Raw genomic sequence first — 23,622 nt, 5'->3', positions numbered from 1 at the left:
GGTCTGTTTGGGACTATGATGAGGTAATGCTCTCCTGACCCTGAAGGTGGGGGGCAAGTGGGAAGAAAGAATGTGATAAAAGGGAGAGACATTTGCCATGCTCTCTCTCTCTTCCACCTTCATCTACAGACATCACCACCAAGTGTCTGAAGCACTGATCAAAGGGGAGAGCCTGGCTGAAGGGCAACCAGCCAGCCTGTGGTGAGAAGCATCTAAGTTTGTAAGGCCATTGAAAGTGTTAAGATCAGCTTAGAATGTGTTTTGCTTTATTTCATTTGACCAAATCTGACTTGTTGTGCTTTGACTTATAATCACTTAAAATCTTTTTAGTTAATAAATTTTGTTTGTTTATTCTGTCTGAAGCAGTGTGTTTGGTTTGAAATATGTCAGAGACTTCCCTTGGGATAACAAGCCTGGTACATATCAATTTTTTGTTAAATTGATGAACTCATATAAGCTTGCAGCGTCCAGTGGGCATAACTGGACACTGAAAGACGGGGGTTCCTAGGGTTATGTCTGGGTCTGGAGATATTTGCTAGTGTCATTTGGTTGCACAATCCAAGCAGCGGCTGGCCAAGAGTGCTCATTCACGTAGCTGGGAGCAGCTTACATGCTAGAGGCTTTGCATGAACAGCTCGGAAGTGGGGGTTCTTACAGCAGAGCAGGGTAAGGCTGGCTCCCAGAGCTGAGGATTGGAGTGACCTAGCAGATCACCAGTCCAGATAACACCAGGGGAATGTCACAAATAATCCGTAATTTAATCTGTAAAACTGTATGGTGTACTTGATAGCTTGACAAGGGTGTGTAGAGGATGTACTTTAACCGAATAATATCCTTTTTTCCCCTGAACCCCAAGCAAAGTATGTTTATTTCACTTGAGTCTGTATTTCCATTTCTAAAAAAGAAAATGAAGTGGCATAAAAGCTTACACAGTAATATTGTCCTTGACTTGATTCGCTGATGGTAGACCATCATTATATAATAATTTTCCTTTTGTATAGTTCCATTTATGACAACCTATTAATAGTCTGAGTTGACATCTGATGTGCTTTGGGGTAAATTGCACAACTGAAATTCTTTAAAATGTCAGCTCCTAAAGAAACACAAATGATATAATTTCAGTTATGGAAGTGAAATGTGATCAGTAGCAAAAAAAGATGCTAGTATCTAGTTTGTATAGTTTGTTGATTTTATGTAATCCTTAGCTTATTAAAATGTATTCCTTTTCTTGCAACTGATCATTGCCAGTGCAAATGTGGAACCTAAAGTCATTTTTGAAAGCTCAAAGAAAATGAAGGTACTAGATGAAGAAGCATTGTGGTTATGTTAAATATTTTATCTCAGCTGGTGTCAATGAACTCATGATATTTGAAGTCTGACAGTACTGCATTAACATTTCAATTTTTCTAAATGTTGTGAACCATGATAGTGAGAAAATAAATACAAAAAAGTATTTGCTTGGCCTATATCACAGTGGAAAAAAAGTATTGTGTTACAATCTTCCCTTTGAGAGATTTCTAGTATTGCTAGCTTCTATTTGTCAGAACTCAGAAATGTGCGAGATGTAAGGAGAGAAGAGATAAATGATTTGCTGACATAGCAAAATCTCATAAATTTTACGTTTGATTCCTTGTGTGTATAGCACACTCATAAAAGTGTTATTTTGGAAAAGGCAGCTTTCAAAACCTGTTTGCCCTCAGTATAGCTCATCCAATGAGAACTAACTCTGATGATGTAGCGCTTCTAACTGTGTCCAGTTACTTGAATACGTTGTTCCTTAATCATAGAATCATAGAATATCAGGGTTGGAAAGGACCTCAGGAGGTCATCTAGTCCAATCCCCTGCTCAAAGCAGGACCAATCCCCAACTAAATTATCCCAGCCAGGGCTTTGTCAAGCCTGACCTTAAAAACCTCTAAGGAAGGAGATTTCACCACCTCCCTAAGTAACCCATTCCAGTGCTTCACCACCCTCCTAGTGAAAAAGGTTTTCCTAATATCCAACCTAAAGCTCCTCCACTGTAACTTGAGACCATTGCTCCTTGTTGTGTCATCTGGTACCACTGAGGACAGTCTAGATCCATCCTCTTTGGAAGCCCCTTTTAGGTAGTTGAAAGCAGCTATCAAATCCCCCCTCATTCTTCTCTTCTGCAGACGAAATAATCCCAGTTCCCTCAGCCTCTCCTCATAAGTCATGTGCTCCAGCCCCCTAATCATTTTTGTTGTCCTCCGGTGGACTCTTTCCAATTTTTCCACATCCTCCTTGTAGTGTGGGTCCCAAAATTGAGTACAGTACTCCAGATGAGGCCTCATCAATGTCGAATAGAGGGGAATGATATGTCCCTTGATCTGCTGGCAATGCCCCTACTTATACAGCCCAAAATGCCGTTAGCCTTCTTGGCAACAAGGGCACACTGTCGACTGATATCCAGCTTCTCGTCCAATGTAACCCCTAAGATCTTTTGCAGAATATTCATGATTTCATTTACTAACATAAACTCGTGTATATAAGTCTCCTTAGGAAAGGCTCAATGTATTACATCAGAGAGCAAATAAACAGAAAGAAGTTTGTTCTGTTTTGCACCAAAGTAGGCTGTGATTTTTGTGTGCCTCGTAGCATCCATTTTTCAAGGTATAGTGAGTATCTTTTTTATTATTAAAATATTTTATTGCTTTTAAATTACATTAGTTTAATATGTTCTTAAGTTATTTTTATATTTATATAGTATTACAAAGTTCTGTAAAACCATGTGATATTATCGGGCAACGTGCTTATAGTAAAGTAAATTTTAGTGCTCATGAATGTAACTGATAATACTAAGATCAGTAAAGTGTGAGTGAGAACTCCCAGTTTTGGTCACAGCGTTCTGCCAATGAACTCTTATCTTGATTTACAGTACCTCTGTTATCTTTTAAGCTATGTCCTCACTGCAAAAAATAGATGCATATTACATCAAACTGGCTAACTCAAATTAGCTATGTCAGTGTAAAATTCTAGTAGAGATAAGGGCACAGATGGTTTTTTTTGTTTGTTTTTTAAATCCACAATGGTTTTTTTATCTACCATCTACAATGAGGTAAACACTATAGTGTCTCATCTCCACTAAGATTTTACATCTCTCTAGACAGTCATCTCAGTGTAAAACACACTTTTTCTTGCAGTGAAGACATAACCTTAGACTACCAACAAATTTTTGGGATTGAACAAAGCCACATTTGCACCCAAGTCTTCAGAATTTTAGATTAGTAGGTAGGTATCTGTTTTGCATTATGATTGTTACCGAAACATTGTATTTCACTACTAGGGCTGTGTAAAAAATATAATTTGTTGTAATGGGTATGGGGGAAAGAAATAGTTGCTAATACATCTGTGCAGCATTCACATGCACTCTTCCCTCCCCCCACCCGTGGCCCTCCTGGGATGTTCACCCAGTGCAGAAGACCAGTGTAAGGCAGGTGCACCATTTAAATATCTGATTTAAAAAAAACCACATTAAAGTCAATGGGAGTCTTACCACTGAATTCATTAGTCTTTCCTGCATCCAAGGCTGCCTGGAAGGGGTAGTGTCAGGGGCAGTTTGCCTCTGACCACCCCACTTGGAAGGGGCCCCCAGACTTAGTGCACCGTGACCTGGGGTTGCAGTGCAACTCAGGTTGGGCCTGGCTACCCCAGTGTTTCCATCTATGGAAGGGTGACACCTCCGTGGTACTGTGTTCTGCTTTACGTGCTTGAAACGTTAGGAGGTATGGGTGTGGGTAAAACATGGAGCTTCACAAAACTTGGCACGTTGGGGACTGTCGAGGGACTAGGTTGGTGCTTGGTGGTGGGCTGAGCCCCTGAGGTTACGGGCCTGGCTTCCTGCATTAAGGTTGGAGTCATATGGTTCAACCACTCTTAGACTGGATCTCTGGGTGGAAGCCCCCCTTCAGCAACTGTGTTAACGTATCAGGCTCAACTGTGTTCAGCACCTTAAGCTCTTTCACACCTACAGCAGCTGACTCAGTTGACTCAAAAACAGCCTCTTCATTCATCCCCATGTACACAGCACTCAGTGCAAAGGTATAAAACAATAAAGGCCTATATGAATGCATGCATGCTACCCTTTATCTAAACTTTAATCTTTCCTTGCAAGTTCGGTAAATTCCCTTCAGTTAAGTTAATCAGCAACACCTGATTTTGTGAGGTGGTTGGGGGAATACTTTGTGGCACGGGGGAGAATCTAGGGGTAGATGGTGATGGCTGGGGGTACTCCGTGAGAGGAGGAGGAGTGTTCAAATGGAATGATGGGGGCCACTGGGTGAGGTGACTGAGGGCTGGATGGAAGCTGGAATTTGTTAGAAGGCTGGCTGGTTGGCTGTTCGTAGGGATGGGCGGGAGAAAGTCTGGAAGAGTAATTAGGACACTGTAATTTGCTCCTCCTGGCTGCTCTCTCATTGCTGAGATCCAGCAATAGGAGCAGTCAGACAGTAGTTGCTTTCTCAGCCAATCTCTGGTGGCTGTGAGACACAGTTGCAGGCCATTCCTGCAGCCCCGCTGAATGTGTTACATTTAGCATGGGCTGTGAGAATGTTTGAGGGATAAAAGCATCTTGTGTAACACTTAGCAGGTGTGTGTTGTGTAACGCAAACATAAAACCCAAACATGTAGGTACATCAGTAAATGATTGATAGGTTTCCAAAAGAAGAAAGAATATTACCGACTGATTACAACAGCAGAATTAAAGTCAGAACTCCTGGGTTCTTATTCCTGACTTTGCAACTAAACTCAGGGCTGGTCCATACTAACCCCCCACTTCGAACTAAGATACGCAACTTCTGCTACGTTATTCACGTAGCTGAAGTTGAACTATCTTAGTTCGAACTTACCGCGGGTCCACACGCGGCAGGCAGGCTCCCCCGTCGACTCCGCGTACTCCTCTCGCAGAGCAGGAGTACCGGTGTCGACAGCAAGCACTTCCGGGATCAATCCCAGAAGATCGATTGCTTACCGCCGGACCCGGAGGTAAGTATAGACGTACCCCTCAGTGTATGACCTTACATAAATTACTGAGGCTCTCTCTGACTCAGATTATCTATGTATAAAAATGGGTCTAATCACTGTATCTCAGAGTTGGAAGGGACCTCAGGAGGTCATCTAGTCCAACCCCCTTCTCATCGCAGGACCAATCCCCAACTAAATCATCCCAGCCAGGGCTTTGTCAAGACTGACCTTAAAAACCTCTAAGGCCTTGTCTACACTACGAGAGTAGTTCGATTTTACTTGCATCGAATTTTTGTAATCGATATTGCAAAGTCGAACGTGTGTGTCCACACTAAGGACAGTAATTCGACTTTGTGCGTCCACACTAACGGTGATAGCGTCGACATTCGAAGCGGTGCACTGTGGTCAGCTATCCCACAGTTCCCGCAGTCCCCTCTGCCCATTGGAATTCTGGGTGTAGCCGGCAATGCCTTCTGGGTAACAAAATGAGTCGAGGGTGCTTTTGGGAAACTGTCGTCATCCGTCCATCACTCCCGCCCTCCCTCCCTGAAAGCGCCGGCGGGAAAACAGTTCGCGCGCTTTTCCAGTCATTGACAGCGCGGACGCCACTGTACTCCGAGCATGGAGCCCGCTGCGACCATCGCTGCAGTTGTGGCCGCTCTCAACGTCTCGCAGCTTATCATAAAGGTTTCCCTGAGGCAGATGCAGAAAAGTCAGGCAAGGAGGCTACGGCACCGCGGTGATGTCCTGAAGTCTGAGAGTAGCACAGACCTGTCAGAAGCAGGCGACCCAGCGCCGAGGACATCACAGTGGCAATGGGTCATGTTGATGCCGTGGAACGGCGATTCTGGGCACGGGAGACAAGCACTGAGTGGTGGGACCGCATAGTGCTGCAGGTCTGGGATGAATCCCAGTGGCTGCGAAACTTTCACATGCGGAAGGGAACTTTCCTGGAACTTTGTGAGTTGCTGTCCCCTGCCCTGAAGCGCAGTGACACCCGGTTGCGAGCTGCACTGAGTGTACAGAAGCGAGTGGCCATAGCCCTGTGGAAGCTTGCAACGCCAGACAGCTACCGGTCAGTCGCGAACCAGTTTGGGGTGGGCAAATCTACCGTGGGGGTTGTTGTGATGCAAGTAGCGAAGGCAATCGTTGATGTACTGCTGCCAAAGGTAGTGACCCTGGGAAACGTGGAGGCGATCATAGATGGCTTCGCAGCGATGGGATTCCCAAACTGCGGTGGGGCCATAGATGGAACTCACATCCCTATCCTGGCACCGGACCACCAGGCCACCCAGTACATTAACCGAAAGGGATACTTTTCCATGGTGCTGCAAGCACTGGTGGACCACAGGGGACGTTTTACCAACATCTACGTGGGATGGCCGGGCAAGGTTCATGACGCTCGTGTTTTCAGGAACTCTGGTCTGTTTAGACGGCTGCAACAAGGTATTTACTTCCCGGACCACAAAATAACTGTTGGGGATGTGGAGATGCCTATAGTCATCCTCGGGGACCCAGCCTACCCGCTAATGCCCTGGCTCATGAAGCCCTATACTGGCGCCCTGGACACTGAAAAAGAACTCTTCAACTACCGGCTGAGCAAGTGCAGAATGGTGGTGGAGTGTGCTTTTGGCCGTCTCAAGGGGAGATGGAGAAGCTTACTGACTCGCTGTGATCTCAGCGAAACCAATATCCCCATTGTTATAGCAGCTTGCTGTGTGCTCCACAATCTCTGTGAGAGCAAGGGGGAGACCTTTATGGCGGGGTGGGAGGTTGAGGAAAATAGCCTGGCTGGTGATTACTCACAGCCAGACAGCCGGGCGATTAGAAGAGACCAGCGGGAAGCGCTGTGCATCCGGGAGGCTTTGAAAGCAAAGTTCCTGAGTGAGCAGGGTAACCTGTGATTTTATAGTTTGTGTACTGAGAAGCTAAACCTGCCCCCGTTTCTTTACCCAGGTAATGTTGACTATCCTATCCAGTTACATACCCTCTTCACCCCCCCTCCAACACACGTGTCGAAATAAAAATAGTTCTACTTTGTTAAAGCACACCGTTTTCTTTAATACTGTTTTAGCGGGAATTTTTTAAAACTGGGACGCAGACTGTGGTGCGGGGCGGGTCTAGTGTTGTGATGCGAATGCAGCTTCTAAACTCAAGGATTGACAGGCTCCGCTGCGGTGGGATGCTTGTTTCAACGGAGCCTGTCACCCCTCCTGATCGGGACTGTGTGTATGGGAGGTCTATTTGACTTTGTGGCAGGGGGAGGACGGTTACAGATCCCATGCTGTGTGGCTCTGTGATCCTGTCTAAGGACCGGCGCTTAAGATCTGTAACTGCCCTCCCCCGCCACAAAGTCACAGAGCAACCCACCCCCCCCAACATTACATCAAAACAACCTCCCAGACTAACCGGGGCAACTAGTCACTGCATCACTGCACTGTGTATGTGCCCTGCTGCTGTGCCTGCCCCCGACTATGTACCCTGCCAAAGGAGACTGTCCTGTCCAATTTCCAACCCCCTTTCCCCTCCTCCTCCAAAAGAACATGATTGAAACAGTAGTTAACAGAAACGAATTTTTTATTATCAACTACACATGGCATTGGGAGGTGAAACTTGGACGTGGGCTTGTGTCAGGCGGGAAGGAAAGAACTTTTCAAATTTTGGGAAATGAGAGCCTTCTGCTACTAGAGCTCTCTGCAGGGGTGGAGTGAGAGTTAGCAGGGACTCTGCCGCCTCTCCTTCTTTGCACTTTGGGTGAGGTGGGTATGGGACTTGGTGGCGGGGGAGGGCGGTTAGAGATGGACTGCAGCGGGGCTCTGTCCTCCTGCCTCCGTTCCTGCAGAACATCCACAAGGCGCCGGAGCGTGTCCGTTTGCTCCCTCAGTAGTCCAAGCAGCGTTTGAGTCGCCTGCTGGTCTTCCTGCCGCCACCTCTCCTCCCGATCCATGTTGGCTTGGTGCATTCGGGTCAAGTTCTCCCGCCACTGGGTCTGCTGTGCTGCCTGGGCTTGGGAAGAGGCCATAAGCTCAGAGAACATGTCCTCCCGTGTCCTCTTCTTCCTACGCCTAATCCGCGCTAGCCTCTGGGAGTGTGATTCCAGGCTAGGTTGTGAGACAGTCGCAGACGGGGCTGTGGAAATGGGAAAAAGGGAGTGAATTCCTCTGAAAGATAAATGTAGTTGTGAACAAAGAACATAGTCTTTCTCTGTGAACAAGACCATGCACAGCACCTTTCACATGCGCACTCAGCACAAGGTCGAATTCTCGGCCTTCGCATTCTGTGCCTGGGGTCTTGAACAGCACATTTGAGAAGCGAGGCAGCACAACGGAATTTCTGTTGCAGGCAGACATGGTAAGCCGTACACTTGTGGCAGTTTAAAACTTTTATATTACCACTGGCCTCATTTCACATTTAAATCAATGTCAGTCCCTGCTGCCAGCAATCCGGCAAGCGGGAACTCTGCCCCTGTCCCACCCCCTCGCGGCTGTCCCCGGGAATGATCCCTTTCGGCTGCCCCTCTCCCGCCTCCACCGCGTGGCTGCAAACCAGCGGTGACAGTTCTGTAAAGGAACGGGAAAGCAGTCCCAACACTAACATTCCCCTACCTAATTAAAAGCAGGTCACCATGGCCGACATCACCCTGATGAGGATCTCCGAGAGCGACAAAGAGAGAATGCTCCGGGAAAGCCTCCAAAGACCAGGGCCGTATGCCGCCCTGCTGTGCAGAGCAATGATCCCCGAGTACCTGATAATCTCGTGGCGCGGCAACGTGTCGTACTTCGGAGGACCCAATAAGGCCGCTCTCCCCAAGAACCTCATGCAACGGCTTTCAAGTTACCTCCAGGAGAGCTTCATCGAGATGTCCCAGGAGGATTACTGCTCTATCCCCGCACATATAGACCGCATTTTACTGTAGCTGCAGTAGCAGGGAATACACAGTAGAGCGGCTTGTGCAGGACAATCACTGAAAACCGGACATTGCTAGATTTCTTTTCAAAACTTGCACTGCCCCTTACTAAACCGTTAAGCGCCTAGGGCACACTAATCATGAACAACCCATTCTTTTAATTGTTAATATTCCTGTTTTGTTAAAAATAAATGTTTAGATGTTTACAACACTTACTGGCTGATCCTTCACCAGATTCTGTGTCCGGGGTAATGGCTGGGGACGCTTCGTAGGGGATCTCTGTAAGGGTGATGAAGAGATCCTGGCTGTCGGGGAAATCAGCGTTGTGAGAGCTGCCAACTGCCTCGCCCTCCTCATCTCCTTCCTCATCTTCCCCGTCCCCTAACATGTCTGAGGAACCGGCCGTGGACAGTATCCCATCCTCAGAGTCCACGGTCACTGGTGGGGTAGTGGTGGCGGCAGCACCGAGGATGGAATGCAGTGCCTCGTAGAAACGGGATGTCTGGGGATGGGATCCGGAGCGTCCGTTTGCCTCTTTGGTCTTCTGGTAGCCTTGTCTCAGCTCCTTGATTTTCACGCGGCACTGCGTTGCATCCCGGCTGTATCCTCTCTCTGCCATGTCTTTAGAGATCTTCTCGTAGATCTTTGCATTCCTTCTTTTGGATCGCAGCTCGGAAAGCACGGACTCATCGCCCCACACAGCGATGAGATCCAAGACTTCACGATCAGTCCATGCTGGGGCTCTCTTTCTATTCCCAGACTGCACGGCCATCACTGCTGGAGAGCTCTGCATCGTTGCCAGTGCTGCTGTGCTCGCCACGATGTCCAGACAGGAAATGAGATTCAAACTGGCCAGACAGGAAAAGGAATTCAAATTCAAATTTTCCCGGGGCTTTTCCTGTGTGGCTGGTCAGAGCATCCGAGCTCGCACTGCTGTCCAGAGCGTCAACAGAGTGGTGCACTGTGGGATAGCTCCCGGAGCTATTAGCGTCGATTTCCATCCACACCTAGCCTAATTCGACATGGCCATGTCGAATTTAGCGCTACTCCCCTCGTCGGGGAGGAGTACAGAAGTCGAATTAAAGAGACCTCTATGTCGAACTAAATAGCATCGCAGTGTGGACGGGTGCAGGGTTAATTCGATTTAACGGCGCTAACTTCGACATAAACGCCTAGTGTAGACCAGGCCTAAGGAAGGCTATTCCACCACCTCCCTAAGTAACCCATTTCAGTGCTTCACCACCCTCCTAGTGAAAAATGTTTTCCTGATATCCAACCTAAACCTCCCTGACTGCGACTTGGGACCATTACTCCTGTTCTGTCATCTGGTACCACTGAGAACAGTCTAGATCCATCCTCTTTGGAACCCCCTTTCAGGTAGTTGAAAGCAGCTACAAAATCCCCCCTTATTCTTCTCTTCTGCAGACGGAATAATCCCAGTTCCCTCAGCCTCTCCTCATAAGTCATGTGCTCCAGCCCCCTAATCATTTTTGTTGTCCTCCCCTGGACTCTTTCCAATTTTTCCAATTTGTGAGCCTTAATATTTGTAAAACAATTTTGTGTTGTTTGATTGAAAAATGCATTAATAAAATATAACATAGTTTAACTACGTTTATTTAAATAATAGGTTTAGGGCTAAATTCTTAATTATTTATAATTAAAAGTTGGCACTTTTTTGTGGAAATTATTTTGCTTTTTTATTGACAGTTGGGAGTCCTAATTCTGTTTGACCTACCGATTGAATAGAAAGAATTATGAAGAAGCTGTAATATTTTTGTAAGACTAATTATTGTAAGGCATGTGCAATGGTGTTTCACATGCAGGAAATGTAGATACATTTGAATTAAATAGCAGACTTTTTGTCTAAAATAAAATAAAGCCTTGTGTCTGTACTTTTATGGGATATGGTGATTACAGCTATGTCTGAAGGCAATTAATCCACTGCCTCTGCAGTAATGTCAGATTTCCATGGTTTATTAATTTCATAGTATGTCAGATTTTTAATATTTCTCCTTTTAGTTTTCTCCTTCGCATTGTTATGTCGTACCTAGTGATAAAGGAGAATGCTAAAAAGACTATTGCAGAAAAGAACAAGAATGTTGCATATCTCTGTGGTTTTGTAATAGGTCAATTCCTTAAATTTCACCAAAGGGAAAGACATCAAACAAAACAAGAGTTGGAAAAGGCCCGTGGTTCTCCATTGTTTTTACTTTGTGTTTCTTAAAATGCTTTAGTTGATTATTTATTATTTTGTCTGCCTTGGAATGACAACTGCAGAGGCACTTACATAGAGAGTGAAAGAGTGTCTTGTTCCATTGTAGTTTCTCTAAGTATCTGTTCTGCATCTGCCAAAATGATATTTTATAGCTTCCTTACAAAATTCAGTAAACAACAGATTTCTCTCTGATCATCAGAACTCTAGGCAAGAGAGACAGTTATCCTCTTTTTCTAGAAAATGGTCATGCCACGTTAGGGCACTTACCATTACTGGAGCAACACCTTGTCAAAAGTGTGAAAAGAGTCTAGAATGCACAATAAAAATCCACATTATGGATCAAAAAGGACAAATGTTCCCTTAAGTACATATTTTTAATCAAACATATAATTAGAAAAGAGCAAAACGTATAGTATAGTATAACATACCATTTATTTAAATATTTTTGGATGTTTCCTACATTTTCAAATAGAATGATTTCAGTTACAACACAGAATACAAAGTGTACAGTGCTCACTTTATATTTATTTTGATTACAAATATTTGCACTGTAAAAAACAAAAGAAATAGTATTTTTCAATTCATCTAATACAAGCACTGTAGTGCAATCTCTTTATCATGAAAGTTGAACTTACAAATGTAGAATTATGTACTGAAAATAACTGCATTAAAAAAACAACAACAGTGTAAAACTTGAGCCTACAAGTCCACTCAGTCCTATTTCTTGTTCAGCCAATCACTCAGATAAACAACTTTGTTTACATTTGCAGGCGATAATGCTGCCTGCTTCTTGTTCACAGTGTCACCTGAAGTGAGAACAGGTTTTCGCATGGCACTGTTATAACCAGCGTCGCAAGATATTTACATGCCAGATGTGCTAAAGATTCGTATGTTCCTTCATGCTTCATCCACCATTCCAGAGGACATGCGTCCATGTTGATGACAGGTTTTGCTCGATAACAATCCAAAGCAGTGCGGAGCGACGAATGTTCGTTTTCATAATCTGAGTCCGATGCTACCAGCAGAAGGTTGATTTTATTTTTTGGTGGTTCGGGTTCTGTAGTTTCTGCATTGGAGAGTTGGTCTTTTAAGACTTCTGAAAGAATGCTCCACACCTCATCCCTCTCAGATTTAGGAAGATACTTCAGATTCTTAAACCTTGCGTCGAGTGCTGTAGCTATCTTTAGAAATCGCACCTTGGGAACTTCTTTGCATTTTGTCAGATCTGCAGCAAAAGTGTTCTTAAAATGAACAGCATGTGCTGACTCATCATTCGAGACTACTATAACATGAAATATATGGCCGACTTTGAGTAAAATAGAGTCGGAGGCATACAATTCTCCCCCAAGAAGTTTGGTCCCAAATTTAATTAATGCATTATTTTTTTTAATGAACGTCATCAGTGTAGGAGCATGTCCTCTGGAATGGTGGCCGAAGCATGAAGGGGTATACCTGGCACGTAAATAGCTTGCAATACCGGCTACAAAAGTCCCATGCAGATGCCTGCTCTCCCTTTCCAGTGACATTGTAAGTAAGAAGTGAGTGGCATTATCTCCTGTAAACGTAAACAAACTTGTTTGTCTTAGCGATTGGCTGAACAAGAAGTAGGACTGAGTGTACTTGGAGGCTCTGAATTTTAGCAGTGCAATTATGTAACAAAAAAAATCTACATTTGTATGTTGTGTTTTCATGATAAAGAGATTGCACTACAGTACTTGTATGAGGTGAATTGAATTTATCATTTTTACAGTGCAAATATTTGTAATACAAATTAATAAAAAGTGAGCAATGTACACTTTGTATTCTGTGTTGCAATTGAAATCAATATATTTGACAATGTAGAAAAACATCCAAAAATATTTAATAAATCTCAATTGGTTTTCTATTGTTTAACAGTGTGATTAAAACTGCGAATAATCGGTATTCATTTCTTTTAGTGATTTAGCGCGTGATTTAACTGCAATTAATCGACAGCCCTAGTTTCTATTTTCAACATGAATTCACATCAACAATGGCAGATTGGACGAGAAGAAATACTATTAAAAACAGTGTTCATTTTCCATTATACCCAACTCAACTACATTTAAATCTTTGTGCCTGAATTTACTCTGGGTGAAATTTGGAAGGCCAGCCCCAAAGCCTATATACCACTTACACTCTATTTTAGGCTGCACAGTTGCGAATTTCACACATTGGAATACGCTGTCTCCAGTATAACCAACAGGAGATCTCTTTGTTGTTTGTTAATAGATAGATCGCATATTGAGGTTTATGAGTCTGCTACTGCATCTGAGCTACTGATGCTGGTCCTTTAGCTCAAGCAGGAGAGACTCGTGCCTTTAGATTTAGAGGTCCTGGGTTCAGTCTCAACAAGACCATTAGTATTCATTATTCCATGTGTAATATCTCCACATACCTATAAAAGAAGGAATCCTGGCTTTAACACAAGCACTAATGCCAGATAATTGTAAAAAGAAGGAAGGAAGGCAAAAGTAAATGGTTGTGAGAGGTCAGCTGTTTCAAGAAATGAAACTGGAAAAAATAGAAGAGCTACGGAGAGAATTCAAAATCCAACATATAAGAGTAATGCAAATACAAGATTACACTGAGCGATGAGTGATTAAGATATTTGGTGAGTAAAAATAAAATTTAGAGTTAATCATCACCATGGATTATTAGAGTTAATAATCACTAATAACACAAAAGGTTTCATATCTTACTTTTATATGGAATTCATACATTTATGTAAAGTTGATAAGTATAACTTAATGAAGGCTTGGGAAGCTATTTTAGGGAAGTAAATTTGAGCTTCAATCGAAGCAACTATGGTACAGGGGTGAGTAGACTTTTAAATGCACTACTTGTTAAAGGATATCATGTTAAAAACAGGTACTGAAGCCCTGAGGAAAATGTTCCTAAATTGTGGTGGTGATGTTGTGAGGATTTAGAACCTTGTCCCTACTTTAAGATGCAAACATTTTGGAAGAGTACTTTGCAATAGATAAAACTGGGATGGAATTTCTGTTTGATCCATTAATAATGCTCCTAGGTCTCCCAGTCAATGGGAAAAGATATTCCTGATCTCAAATCAATTGACTATAATATGTTATGATATAGTGGCTAACTGGCAACAGTTGCTTTGACTCTAGAGAACTGGTTTGACAGAGTCTGGGTAGTTTTCTGTGGAGAACACTATAATACAAGGTGACTCTCTAGTCTCTATGTGATGTTCATAGATGATGGTTGTGTTCTCATAACTAAATGGATGAGAATCGATCTCCATCTCTGGTCAGACATTGATAGGAGAAAAGGCAACTGCCCTCTTATGGCTGCTTTTTTGCTTCTCATATTGCTGTGTAAAATATAAGTGCTTTCTACAGACTTCAAGGAATTCATTGGAAATTTAGCATTGAGTATATATCATATTTGTGTTATCTGCTTTCATCTACCCCATTAGTACTATAAATATTTTGGATCACATGGCTTTCCGAAACATTTGCACAAATTAAACACAACAATTAACATTCCCCTTTTTACTGCTGGCCTTCTACAGAAATAACCACGGTATTGGTATTCTTTGACAGTCTAGATGTGATCATTGCAGTGTAAGGTTGTAGCTAATACATTCTAGGCTAAGTCTTTCATCAATTAGTAGTTGATTTACATGAGTCAATCCCATTATGGATCGTTGGGGATTGCATACACAAACTCTTTCTTAACCTTCTTCTCATACATTGAGAAAGAAATGCTCTAGGATAGAATTCAAATGCAGAGCATAATAAGTGGAATGTAAAAGAGTAAATAGACTTATTGATAATTTCAAAAGGTGCAACATGTCTGAAAAAAAAAACATTTTGAGATAAACTTGAAATCTGCTAGGTAAATAGGAAAACCTTGAAGATAACAATAATCAATTGTTGCTATTTTTTCATCATCTTTGTAATTATAGATTTGAGATTTTAGGAATCTATAGTAAGACTTAGACTTACATTTGATGGTGCTTTTGGTGACTACATTAAACAGTAATCAAAGTGAAGCGGTATTTGAGAATCGTAAATGAGAATATTTTATATATTTTAAACTTTGCCAGCAGTTGTTTAATTGGTTCATGAAAACAGAGGGTGTGCAACCATTCCACCTAAAGCTGTGATCTCAGTAGATCTCTAAAGATAAGCAGAATCTAGTTGGGGAGTACCAGCAAAAGGAATCTCTAAGAAAAACAAATGTGGTAATGGTGATTCGGTTGGTGGCATTTTGACCTCTAATTCAATATTAAACCCATGCCTTGGCATGGTCTTATGGATGCTGTGTCATGTGTTGATTTTGGATAAGGCATAAAACCAAGATCCTGACTGTTTGAGGTTATTAAAGATCCTGTAGCATCATTTTGTCAGAGCCCCATATCCTGCCCAAATTCTGATTTTGACTACTACATGCTGACTACCTAAATTCCCCCTGCAGTTTCAATTAGTTGCAGCATTCTTCACCTCCTGTCCTGAACTGTTGTGGAGAATGGCTGTGATGTTAAATGGTTGATGTGTTTTACCCTACAGGGGATCACAGTTCAGCAGTGGGTGAAGTGGGTGATCCTACATCTGTATTTAGTGTTTGTCAGTAAAGTCTGTAGAGTGTTTGGATTCATCTGAATGAATGCTCCTACCAGATAAGGAATGCATGCTTAGCAAAATCAAAAGTATTGTAGGTTTCAGAGTAGCAGCCATGTTAGTCTGTATCCGGAAAAAGAACAGGAGTACTTGTGGTACCTTAGAGAATAACAAATTTATTTGAGCATAAGCTTTCGTGGGCTACAGCCCACTTCATTGGATGCATAGAATGGAACATATAGTGAGGATATATATATATATATATATATATATATATATATATATATATATATATATATATATATATATATATCACCCTCTTCACCCACTGCTGAACTGTGATCCCATGTAGGGTAAAACACATCAACCATTTAACATCACAGCCATTCTCCACAACAGTTCAGGACAGGAGGTGAAGAATGTTGCAACTAATTGAAACTACAGGTGGAATTTAGGTAGTCAGCATGTATACATACAGAGAACATGAAAAGGTGGGAGTTCCCCTACCAACTCTAAGAGGCTACTTAATTAAGGTGAGCTATTGTCAGCAGGAGAAAAAAAACCATTTGTAGTGATAATCAAGATAGCCCATTTAAGACAGTTTGTAGTGTGTATATAGTAGACCCCCACTTGGTTTATTACTAAGAAAAGTATAGTAATAGTATATATTACACAAATCAATCTATCTATTACACAATCTTTGTAAAGATTACCACACTTCTCAATTACACAAATATAAAAAAGGTGTGTTTTAAAGATATTGCAGCTCTAGGGTGGATTTTGTGATGTGAATAGCAAGCCGAAAGTAGCTATTGTTTGCCAAATGTAATAAGTTGCCAGAAAATAATTAAATAATCAGGAATATGAGTGTCTGAAACTGTCGTACACATACCAAGTGCAGGCTTCTCATATGCATAGAAACAGGCGCTTGTTATGTTCCCAATCAGCATAATGTGATTTTACACTCAATGATGTGCCATGTCTACAATAAATGAAAGTTATTGCTTCCACTTGCCATTATTTCCTTTGGAAACAACAACTCCCATGGTATCAGAACACCAAAGAAGCTGAAATTTATAATTGATTTTGACATTGTCTCTGTGTAATATTGTAGTCTGTTTAATTTTCCTTTGTGTAATTCGAAAGGCATGAATGTGCCTAGCATATTGATGGTTAGGTTCCTTAATGCCTTTCTAGCAGTTTTCTTCATTTTTGAAGAAGTGTCAAAATTAGACAGCAAAACAGTAAATAAATTTTCTTTAGCGTTTCTAGAATAACAATATGCTTGCTTCAAACAGGCTTTTCCGTGGGCCTCTGTAATCTAGCTGGAAAGTTTTCTGTGATGTTGCTATCAATTTGTAAGTATTATCAGAGAGTTGGTTGAGCTTCCCCTTTTGGACATTCACCAGACTTCTGTGAGGCGATCCAAAGGCTGAACCTCACATTCTGGGGCTAGGCAGAATTTAGGCACTGTCCTAGACTTTGGGCCTCTAGGCAGGCACTCCAGGTTTAGATCTCATGTCTGATACCGGTCCTGGAGTGGAAACTCCACAACCCAATTACCTAGTCCCTGAAACCAGTGACATCTTTGACAAGCCTTCCAGCAGCTCTTCCCCAGAATCACAGTGAAGGTGTGATCCTTCTGATTTACAATTTACTTCTCCAGGGTACACAATAGTGAGAGCCAACAGATACACAGACAGACTTAACGCAGTATTTTAAAAAACTCATTACCTTTCACTTAATAGTTCAATAAGTACACAGGCCCTGGAGGCAATAGTTTCACCCTCTCTGGGATATTCTGGCCCCAGCTGGACCACTAAGCTGTTAAGATTCCCTTTTGGGTTTTTTTTTTTTTTTTTTTTTTTTTTTTGCTGTTCAATTGTAGGCCCCTTCCCCAGTGGCCTATAGGGGAGACCTGGGCTCACCCACTACTCTGGGTCCCAGCCCAGGGGCCCTAAGAATAGCAGCCACACTCCTCCATGTCCCTTTAATGAAACTGCCTTCAGTTCCCTGGGCGACTTCTCCGTGGTCCCAGCCTTCAGCAAAGTTTCATCCTTAGCTCAGAGTTCTTCTGTATTCAGGCCCAGCAGTGATCCAGGAGCGCTCTCTCACTCCCCCGGTCCCTGCCAGTACTCAGCTGTCCATGGTGCTGCAGTTCCCTATGGCCAGCCAGGAGCATCACCTGCACCCCCTGGCTTCAGCAAGAAACTGCCTGTCTCTGGTTCTGCAGCTCCTTTTAATATGGCCCTCCTGGGCCCTGATTGGCTGCTGATTAGCCCTTTGCATACTCCCCCAATTGGCCATTTCCTGCAATTTCTCTAGGTCACACGGAGGACTTAGCTCCACTGGTTCTTTCCTGGGATGGGTGTGGCAGAACCCTGAGGCCTCTAGCAGGGAGCCTCTGGGCCTAGTCCACTCTGTCACACATGCATAGCACCGTGTGGGTGTGGTATTCTGTATTAAATTACATACTCCTGGGCCTTTTAAACACACAATACTTATCTTAAATTTAGTTTCTTTCCTCTCTGGTATGCATGGTAAAAATGTGGCTGTTACATGTATTAAATGGAGATGCTTACTTTAAATGAGAAGCTAGATTCAACCTTAACTATGCAGAGGCTATTGCTACTCCATAATACTACCAAGGAAAGCCGGTTTTAAATGAAAACAGCAATAGGGAAGCTCTTTGCCTACCTAAAACTAATCTTTAATGGTATCAATTCCCTTTACTAATACCTTTACAATTTTTGATATAACTGTTGAGTCAAAAATTCCTTTGAAATAAACATCTGCTATGTTTAGAAAGAGTGTTTTACAAACACAGTGGAAGAAGGATTTCCTTATATCTGTTGTATTTTCAAAAATTTTGATGAAACTCCTCACTTGTTAATGTGACTTTGACTCTTCACCTGTAACTTGAGCAAAAATAATTGCAGGTCCTTTGAAATCAGCTATACGTAAATGTCATCATTATTTCTTCCAGCTTTCCCAAAACTAGATTTGAGACATTGCTTGAGGTGCTGACAGAAGCAGTTTTGTCAAGCTGCAGCAGCTGTTGTGCAGTTACTTCTCCTTGGCTCATGCTTTGGGACCAGCAGATTATTAACATTTAATTAGCCCACTGCACCTATGTCTTAGATGACAGATGGATGCAGGGAACACAAGGACCATCTTTTTATATATATATATATATATTATTTATGAACTATTTTCCTAAATTTTCCCCTTCGTAATAATTTATACTTTAATCAGTTAATGGACACCTACGTTTAAACTTAGACATAATACTTCATTTTAATATTTGAAATCAGAATGCAGTAACAATGCAGCAGTCAGATGTCCTTCAAAATGACATCTCCAAGAAACTTTCCAGAAAATTATGATAGAGATTGACTAAATCATCTGAGAAGTGTTAATACCTCCAAACACCAAGAAAGTCATATCACAAGAGGTCATTCTAAATTCTAAACTATCCTCCAACAAAGTACCCAAGGATGAATCTGATTACAGTATTTTTATTTTATTTTTTACTTTCAGGCGGTATCTAATTATTCCTACTGTCTATTGGTGGCATGAGGAGCATTGTTACAGTCAGCACGCGAAAGACTTAACCAAAAAAAAAAAATTACATTGATTCTGTAATAGGTAATAGTCTGGCCCATTTGCCACATTTATTTCACTGGGGTTAATAGTGGGGGAAGGGATGAGTCATGGGTGATATTACATAGCGGAATGCAGTATAAACTAAAACCATTTTCTAGTAGCTATAGGACACGAAAAAAACCAACCCTTGCATGTCAAAAGGAGGGACATGTTATGGTCCTTAACCAAATCCCATTGAATTCAATAGGAGTCTTTTAGTTGATTTTCAGTGCGAGATGGTCCACAATCAGTAAAAGTATGGGATCATCTGAGTTTTCTTCCAGACTTTTCATTCTCCTCCCTATGTTTTCTCTAGCAGTTTTCCTGAGAGTTGTAAAGATGCTGTGAGAAACCATAGAATAATGGTAGGGTCCTAGGTAATGGAATGTTTGAGTGACTGCCTAATTCTAATCAAGTGTCTTTTCATTAAATGGTGGCAGTAAAAAGCAAGGACCGGATCCAATATCCATTCAGGTCATTGGGAATCTTTGCACAGGGAGTCTTTTCTTTATACAAGTTTGGGATGAGCATACTACAGGGCATATGTTTGGAGGGATGTTATCATTACATGAAGTTTTCAGCAAACAGTTACATTTATGGCTGCAAATCGACAGCCCATTATCAAGTTTCCTCATGAAAATGTTATGTGCAAATTGTTTTTTATAATGGTATCTCCAAATTCTAAGAAAGAACACAAAAAAACAACATAGATGGTGCTGGAATTAGAGGCATAGGAGCTGGAAAATCAAGCAAGCAAAGGGAGCACTAATGATCCACTTACCCAGTTCTGGCCCATCTCCCCTCCCTTAGTCAAATAGCATCAGTTAATAATTTGGCTTAAATATTTTTTGTTTCTTTTCTTATTTTAAAAAATGCTCATTATAACTGCTTAGTAGACCCCACCCCAAAAATCAATAATAAACCCATAACTCCTCTCTTCCCCCTCTTAAACGAGTTCCTGTGTAAATAGTCTTTCCCTCCGTCATATATGAAAGTTATGTGCTATGGTTTTGGTAATATGATCCTCATGAAAGCCTATGGGAGATGTGAACTGAGAACACTGCACAGTGTTTTAGGTATTTACATCTGTGTGGTTTAATAGTGATAAATTCAGAGATGCAGTTGTCGTGCCCATTAAAAGGTCTGGCTTTCACACAGTCACTGCGTCTCTTACAGATAGTATCAGAAAGCAATCTCAACATATTCTCCATACTAAAGAATTGTAGCTTTGTACGCATACCGTGCTTTGCACTCATTTTAATTTGGTGATTAGTAACTTTCTGCATGAAAACTGCACCACTGAAAATCTCCTAGGTCAGTAAATCTTTGCCACAGTAATGAGGGGCAGAGAAACCTTGACCCATACCCAGGAAAGAAAGTAAACTTGTCAAAATGTTGCATAAGCAGACAATTCCTTTTTGTGGGAACTCCACATCCTATAAACGTGAGAGATGCCTGGAAGGACAAAACACAATTTGAGAAAGCAAAGGTTGGAAAGACATATGTTGCTCTCACATCCATCTACCGGGATCTGGCTGTCAGTTCATTTTACATTCTCCTTTCATGAATGGTATGGTTCACCTGGGCAGTCAGTGGGGAAGGTATCCTCATAAACCCAGTGCTTGCCTGACTTCTCTCTATAATCTGCCACCTCATGCTTTGAGAAAGAAAAGTACATTTGAAAGGGAAGAAGACACTTCCTTAAATCACAGTAGTGGGAAACCTTGTTTGTAAACTAGAAGCAGATGACAGAACTAATTTAATGACTGAAAAGGAAAAGTGGGTGTTGAAAACAGATTATCATTTCAAATGCAGATGAGATATCCAGTTCATGCAGGCATAGATCACTGAAAGGATTTTCTCATACATAAACTCCTGGAGGTTATGCCATTTCCTTCTCCACCTCCTTCTCACTATATCCCAGATACAGGCCAGGTTATCTTCTGAAACCTGTACTCTAATGGGAATGAGAGGGAGTTCAAAAGAAACTAAATTAAATTAGCCACCTCGCCACAACCAGAACCAGCCCCTGAAGCATCACAAAGTAGTAATGCACCATTGGTGTGGTGCAAATAGGCAGCTTTGATCTTTTCTCATTACCAAGTATAAAAGCAAACACAACATGTCTCTGGTGAGGGATGAATATTTCTAGAGTTGGCAGAGGAAGACCCTCTTCTGCACTCCAAGTTGTAAGTGTCTACTTTTCAACTTCAATAAATGAGAAGAAATGAAAATTAAAATATTCCAGAGAAATCTTTTTATTTTTGTCTTGTTGAATTATTTCTACTGCTAGTTTCCTTTTGAGATGTTCTTTCACCTCTGAAAAATATTATTATTCTGACTTTTAGCAGTGGATCCTAGGGGATATTTTCACATAAACATTCACTGTTTTTATAAAATGAATCTTTGTAAAATTGGATAGTAAACATAAGCAGCAAAACTTGTGGAGAAAATCTGTTGATTCTAGCAATTACATGTGCCATTTCAATACTGCCAAAGGGTGATCATCACTTGAAGCTATTATCTAAATGTATAAATGTATGATTTCCCTTTAGAAAATCCTTAAATAAGAATCAACAATTTGCAGTAACCAGAATTTGAACACTCCCTCTTCAACATTTCCATATTAATATATTGTTGACACTGTTACTTGAAAAATAAGACTTTTCTGGGAGGAAAATATTACCAAATTTGGCCCTCAGTTGAACTAATGCAGACTCAATGATTTTAATACACTGATGGGGTTGGATAGATATAACTGTAACTGAGGGCAGAATTTGGACTTTTACATGCAACTTTTGCTTACCTTCATAAAGTTTATACCATTTTCTATTTTTAAACCTAAAGATGTTCATTTTTGCACTCATGTCTGAGGAATTTAATCTCATAAATAACTAGTACTCTGGTTGCTAGGCGGGATGGCAAGAATTCTCCATATGTCTGTGACAGACTATATAACTCCATATATAATTATTTGTATTAAGTGAGTGGAAATGTACTGAACTGTTCTATATTACATTTTAAGCAACACATGAGAAGGAATATTTATCTTTAAGTGCTAATTAAAAAAAAAAATACACTGTCACATTATGCCATTATTGAGATTTGTTTTCAGAAGTTTGATACCAGCCTGGTAATTTACTTTACAGTCCATCACCAAATTTACTGTGCTAAATTCTTTTGTCAAAGTTCAAGTGATTTTTTTATTTCAAAACTTCTCAAGTGGAGATCGTCTTAGAATGAATTGATGTCATTGTTTGAGCATAAACTAAGAAAAAAGAAATGCAGTGGTTTTGAAACAAGTACATAAAATTGTACAAGTCTTTTAAAAAGTAAAACATTCTTTTTTCGTCTATTTCTTTATCACCATATTAAATCTTCTTTCTGTCAGCTAAGAGGAAATTACAGTGATTTAGCGAGTGAATCTTTATCAGTGGTTGACAGGCGGAAAAAAATGATAAGGCCATACAAACAGTTATTTATAATAGCATTTAGCTGGAAAGTGGCAGTCACTCAGTATTTGATTTATGTAATTTTTCAAGGCAGGAGAAATACCGTCTGCAGTCCATCAGACACTTTTTATGAGCTTGTTATTGAAGTATGAAAGTGAATCTGCTCACTGCAGAAAGAACAAGATAAATGCTAAAGAAGATACAGTTGTGTGGCAGATAATGCAATTAGAGCTTTCTATTCCTACTGCTACATACAATTTCAGTTTAAAGGCCCAGTGATAATTAACAGTTCTGTTTTACTTAATAAAATGCAAACAGTGGGCCATATCCTGCCCTCAGATTCACATGCTCAGCTCCCATTACAGTCAGTGAGAAATAGACACATGCCTCCAAGATTTGTATAATAAAGAATAAGAGAATTCTTCCCCCCAGATACGGCCTATATAATTATATTTGAGACACAATCTTAAATCAAACCTTTTTAAAGATTCTGAAAACTTCCCTACTATCATTTTCTGTTGCTCTGCCTGCTCAGGTTCTTGCCAGGCTGACAAATGGAAATGGCAAAATGTTAGAGAGAGATTTTTCTTATGGTATTTATGACAGGAACTGAAACTGGAGGTGCCAACATCTGTTTTACAAAGAGAGACAGTTTTTACAAAAATTCTAAGCTGGATTTGTGGGCTCAGGGATTTAGATAGTTCTGATAAAGTTTGGACAAGAGCTGAATTTCTGGATGCTTAATTGAACCCTTAGAGATTCACTCAGGTAGTTATGGTCTTGTTCCCTTTCCGTATGCCCCTACCTCTGCCATTAACA

General features: G+C 41.3%; 2 protein-coding genes across 13 annotated transcripts in view; one reads left to right on the top strand and one right to left on the bottom strand.

Annotated features, from left to right (window-relative positions):
* Window positions 1-23,622, top strand: part of CCSER1 (coiled-coil serine rich protein 1) — a 1,147,114-nt gene that overhangs the window by 393,510 nt on the left and 729,982 nt on the right. The gene's annotated exons all lie outside the window — the stretch shown is intronic.
* LOC135983560 (uncharacterized) lies at window positions 7,540-10,077 on the bottom strand. The gene is made up of 2 exons (XM_065596096.1): window positions 9,104-10,077; window positions 7,540-8,109 (listed from the first exon to the last, which is right to left on the bottom strand). Exons 1-2 carry the CDS (start codon window positions 9,678-9,680, stop codon window positions 7,634-7,636), a joined length of 1,053 nt encoding a protein of 350 aa, XP_065452168.1. The 5' UTR covers window positions 9,681-10,077; the 3' UTR covers window positions 7,540-7,633.

The sequence above is a fragment of the Chrysemys picta genome, chromosome 5 (genome assembly GCF_011386835.1).
Source record: "Chrysemys picta bellii isolate R12L10 chromosome 5, ASM1138683v2, whole genome shotgun sequence".
NCBI lineage: Eukaryota > Metazoa > Chordata > Testudines > Emydidae > Chrysemys > Chrysemys picta.
The sequence above is the reverse complement of the archived record's forward strand: the minus strand, read 5'-3'. Positions and strand labels throughout refer to the sequence as shown.

What these genes read in the sequence shown, in the direction of transcription:
- LOC135983560 (XM_065596096.1), bottom strand. Translation starts at nt 9,680, where the DNA reads ATGCAGAGCTCTCCAGCAGTGATGGCCGTGCAGTCTGGGAATAGAAAG. An exon ending in ATCTGGTGAAGGATCAGCCA is followed by an intron (nt 8,110 to 9,103) that starts GTAAGTGTTGTA and finishes CCATTTCCACAG; the next exon opens with CCCCGTCTGCGACTGTCTCA.